The sequence below is a fragment of the Pinus tabuliformis genome, chromosome 3_2 (genome assembly GCF_031772625.1).
Source record: "Pinus tabuliformis cultivar Carrire ecotype Pingquan chromosome 3_2, CPIR1, whole genome shotgun sequence".
Classification (NCBI taxonomy): Eukaryota; Viridiplantae; Streptophyta; class Pinopsida; order Pinales; family Pinaceae; genus Pinus; species Pinus tabuliformis.
This window is the reverse complement of record NC_142302.1, coordinates 653428739-653433736: the sequence shown is the minus strand read 5'-3', so window position 1 is coordinate 653433736 and position 4998 is coordinate 653428739. Positions and strand designations below refer to the sequence as shown.

The 4998-nt window shown below is 44.4% G+C and overlaps 1 protein-coding gene across 1 annotated transcript; it reads right to left on the bottom strand.

The window, feature by feature from the left end:
- Positions 1-3397: 3397 nt before the first annotated feature.
- LOC149182356 (uncharacterized) lies at positions 3398-4024 on the bottom strand. Its single transcript, XM_089414534.1, has one exon. It carries the CDS (start codon positions 4022-4024, stop codon positions 3398-3400), a length of 627 nt encoding a protein of 208 aa, XP_089270660.1.
- Between the last annotated feature and the right edge of the window lie 974 nt (positions 4025-4998).

The window sequence follows — 4998 nt, the reverse complement described above, 5'->3', positions numbered from 1 at the left end:
TGGGATTTTTCACCCTCGTTGATGTAATTTATGTATTTTCATTTTGATGTGACACTTATTTACCTATTCTAGAAGATTCATTCATGAAATAACTTGCATTTAACGAATGAATTGGTTTCCTAGCTTATAGAGGCAAGTTGTTTTGACTTCCTAGTTTTCAGTGCTTAGTTTAGAATTGGTTGAAACAGCTCCTAGAAGGATGAGCTCGACCCCTAGAGGCAGGGAAAGATGTTAGATGGCCTATATTATGTACTCTCTTGCTCATTTTCATGGTTGGACTCTTGAGGGAGAAGCTATTATTGTATTATTCACTGTATCTCTGCAATTTTTGGCAAAGGAAGACCAGGGTTTTGCAGTCCTCTTTGGGATTCTTGTGGACACATGTGTTGATGGTGTGTTTCTCTTTGTACTTGTAAGTGTGTTATGTGAATCATTTCCTTACTTTTCCTTCTGCACATTAGGAAAATGAAGTGTTAAAGTAGAACTCATGACTGTCATGCTCTGCTTTTAAGTTTTCTTAATATCAATGTTTTCTACTGTTTAAGGGGAATTCAAGGTTATTGCTTGCTCTCCTTAGCTCCTCACCTGTCATTCTCATCCATCCACCTCTATCAAAGGCATCAATATTGTCTCCTACCTCACCCCAAAGAACCCCTGCAGAAACTGTGTCCAATCCCCGCACCCAAAATTGCCATCTCCCCAATTTGCCACCAAAAACCCTAAAAATCCCAAATCAACCCCTTTTGATCAGTTTACTAGCCTAAAATCAGTGTTACTCTATTGGTTATCTCGCCCATTGAAGATTTTGACCGAGATAGACCGGAGAGAGCCCTCTCCTGCCCCGTAGGGCTAGCTACGAGGCTAAGTGGTTTGATGTTGCCTTGACGTTTACCTTTCTCAGCCTGAGGTGAAATTTCAAGCGCTAACAAGGCCAATGCTTAATTTCCCAAAGATTTTTCCCTTGATTGTTTTCTGTATGAAGGTTGATGTTGTTATGAAGGTGGTAGGCTTCTGCTGTAGTGAAATTTCCTTGTATGCGTTTGCCCCACCTGAGAATGTCAGACCCCATTTTCTTTGCTATTTTTCGAGAAGCCATCTCTGTATAGTAATCCTGCCATCTGTCGGTTTCTGGTGCTCCTGCCCAGTCTTCTTTAAATTTCCAATTTCGCCGGTATCCTGCATCATCAGGCTTCCAGAAGTTGCCAACAGTTGAAGCTCTTGAATGGGTCGAAAAGGTAAGGATGGCATGGAGGTTGTCTTTTTGAATGAGACGGTCTCTTTGCTGCCAGGATTCCTCCCAGAATCTGGCTTTGTCTCCTTCCCGGATTTCCTAGAAACTGTGCTCCCTTATCAGATCCTTGTTGCCTCTAGCCAGGTTCCATATTGCATAACCTCTGGTCTCTGTCGTGCTTCTCAGTTTGTCTTCAATTTCCCCTGTCTCGTCGTATTTTCTTTCCCAGAGTATCTTCCACAGGTCAGGGCCCCCTGAAGCCACCGCCACCAGAGCTTCGCGCCCATTACTTGATTGAGGACGAAGGGGTCGCGAAGTCCAAGACCGCCATCTTTAGGGTGCCGGCAGAGCCACTCCCATGAGATAAGGGCCCACTTTCTAGTTTTGCTAGTCCCTTGCCAGAGGAAATTTTTGAACAGGGAGACCAGCTTTTGGCTCGCAGCCTTAGGAATTGCTTGGCAAGAGAGCTGGTAGTTTGGGATGGCCTGCAAAACAGATTTCAATAAGGTTACCCGACTTGGGGCATTTAGTGAGCGGTGGGTCCAGTTCTCCATTCTATTGCAGATTTTCTTGATTAGCAGATTTCAGTTGGTCGACCGGAATTGGTGCTCATTTAACATGATTCCCAGGTATTTGGAGGGGAAGGATCCTCTGTTGAAGCCTAGAGTACGAGCCAGGAACCTTTGGACTGCCAAGGAGGTGTTGAAGAAGAACACTTCCGATTTATCTTTATTTATTTCCATCCCGGAGGCTCTGCTAAATTGAGATAGGGATTTGATAATTCTTTGGGCCTCCTTTAGGGTGGCCTGACCGTAAAGCATTACGTCATCCACAAACTGCTGGTGGGAGACCAGAATACCCTCTCCACAGATGCGGAGGCCTTTTATCTGTTCTTTGGAAACCTGAACCTTAACCAGTCTGCCTAGGCCGTCTGCAGCCAGGATGAAGAGGAAAGGAGACAGGGGGTCTCCCTGCCTTAGCCCACGAGAAGGCATGAAAGCTTCAGAGGGGGAGCCATTTAGGAGAATTGACAAGACAGGGGAGCTAACCATAGACAGGATCCACTTTATCCATCGTTGATCAAACCCATAGGCTTTTAGGATACCTTCCAGATAGGTCCAGCTAAGCCTGTCAAACGCCTTGGCCAGATCCAGTTTGATAAGCATGCCTGGGGCTCAGGAGCTTTTCAGGGAATGGATCACTTCCTGGGCGACTCTAATGCCATCCGTGATCTGCCTTCCTTGGACAAAGCCAATTTGCTCTAGGGAAATGAGATCCGGTAGGATAGGCTTAAGCCTGTTGAAAATGATAGTTGCAAGGATTTTGTAAACCACATTACATAGGGAGATGGGCCTAAAACCCTGCGGTTCATATGAGTAGCCAGACTTTGGAATTAACACCAGGAAGGTGGCGTTCAAACCTTGGTGCATGCATTTGGAGCATCTGGATTCCCCCACTAGATCAAGTAGATCATTTCCTATGAAGCTCCAAGTGGCCTGATAGAATTCAATGGTGAATCCATCAAGTCCTGCGGCCTTATTTTTAGCCATTTTGTTTATTGCTTCCTCCAGTTCATCCTTGGAGATTATCCGAACAAGGGCCAGGTTTTGATCTCTAGAGACTTTCTTGGGAATATGGTAGCTGATTTTGTCAATGTCCTCGGCTCCGTTGATATTAGGTTTAGAGAGAATACCTTTGAAATGCTCCACCAAAAGATGTTCAATTTCATCTTGCTGAGGCACTCTGTTTCCTTCCTTGTCCTTCAAGGAGAATATTCTGTTGTGTTGGCGGTGATTTATCATGGCTTTGTGGAAGAATTTGGAGTTTTTGTCGCCTTCATTGAGCCATTAGATTCAGGATTTTTGTTTCCACAGGATTTCCTCTTGTTTTCTCCTTTCCTCTAATTGGGTGATTACTCTACCTTCCTCCTCTGCCAGAGCCTGACTTCGGTTGTCCAAGATGATTTGCTGCTGGATTCTTTCCATTTTGGCTTGGAGTTTGCCCTGCTCCTACTGGATATTGCCAAATTCTTCTTTGTTCAACATTTTTAATTTTTCTTTTAATTTCTTTGAGCCTTTGTTGAAATGAGCGCATTTTGCTGAGGCCCTCCTTTCCACTTTTGCTATCCTGCCACCAGCCTCTTACTTTGTCTAGGAAGTCAGGGGCTCAGAGCCAAAAGGACTCGAACCGAAAGGGTCTCCTTTTGCTCTGATTATTTAATGCTATTTCCAGCTTTATTGGCCAGTGATCCAACCCTGCTGAGGGTAGGATAGAGGCTTCATAGAAGATATCCAACTCAATTATGTGTTCTGAGATGAGGAATCTGTCCAGTCTTGAAGCAATCTGTTTGGAATCGCCTCTTCTGTTGTTCCATGTGTATTTTCCGTTGATGGTTGGGATATCCACTACTCTTAATTCTGTCTGCACTTCTCTTAATCTTTCCATTTTTGTGTCTTCCCTGCTTATTCCGCCTTTTTTCTCTTCTCGAGAAGCAATTAAGTTGAAGTCTCCAGCCAGGATCCATCTCTGTTCCTGGTGTAAACTTCGGAGCTTAGTCAGCTGAGTGAGGAACAGGTCTCTGTCTGCACAGGTGTGGGGCCCATAGACAGCTGAGATTGCAATCCATTCACTTTGTCCTATTAGTCTGAATCGCCCGGTGAGGATTCTTGGCATTCCTATCCACCAGTCAGCGAGGACTTCAGCTGGGTTCCAGAGGATAGCTATTCCTCCTACACTGCCTTTGGGGTCTACATGTTCGTATCTTGGTTTTATTTTATTTAGGATTTCCTCCATTTTCTGTCCTGGGATTTTGGTTTCTTGGAGAAGCATGATCTGAGGTTTGTCTTGTTTGAGTCGTGCTGGTAGATATCTCTATTTTCCTTTACTATTTAAGCCTCTGATATTCCATGAGGTCAAAATCATTGATTAACTTGAGAGAGGGTTTGGAACACCATTGAAAGCGGAACTACTTTTCCAGTGATGACTAGGGTTTCTCCCATGAGTAGTATGGTTTCATTGATGTTTCTTCTTCCTCTCTTTTTTTCCCCCGTTTATTTTGACCAGTTTGATCTAATCTGGTTTCTTTTTGAGTCTCTTGGTTTTCTACTGTTGGGGCTTTGCCTTTTTCTAATTTGGTTTTGTATTGTTGGAAGGTTTCAGTATACAACTTCTTTTGATCTTCGGGGATAAAACTCTCATCCAGGTTCTTCCATTCATGCAGCAGATTTTCCAACACTTCCTCTTCCTGGCTTAGGTCCTCCCTACTGGACTCCTGGTCTGTCTCCATCTGATCCGTTTGTTCCTCTGTTTCCTTCTCCTATTCTTGTGTCTCACTCGGGGCCTTTATTTTAGCTAGGATCCTTTCACTAGTTTCACTGCAGTCTGAGCCTTTACCCTCCTCATGTTCCATGTGCTAATCTTCCTCATCCTCTTCTACCTACAGTATAGTGAAACTGTTTGGTTTCGCTGTGTCAGGTTGTTTGCCTTTCCTATCTTTCTGGGGGGGTTCCTTGTTGGCTTTCTTTTTGTTTCTCACCTCTTGGAATTCCTCCTGATCCGACTCTCTCTTGTTTCTTTGGGGCCCTCTGATTTCTTCTTCCTCCCGGGTTATTGGGCATTCCTTTGCTAGATGGCCATGGGTATGGCATCTACGACACCTAAACGGAATATGCTCATAGTCTATGCTTTGCTGCCAGATCTCTTCGTGGTATTCAAGCTCTATAGTGTCGGGGATGGGGTTTGCTAGGTTCATGTAGACACAAATCCTG

Coding starts and splice junctions, on each gene's coding strand:
- LOC149182356 (XM_089414534.1), bottom strand. CDS start 4,024: ATGGAGGAAATCCTAAATAAAATAAAACCAAGATACGAACATGTAGAC.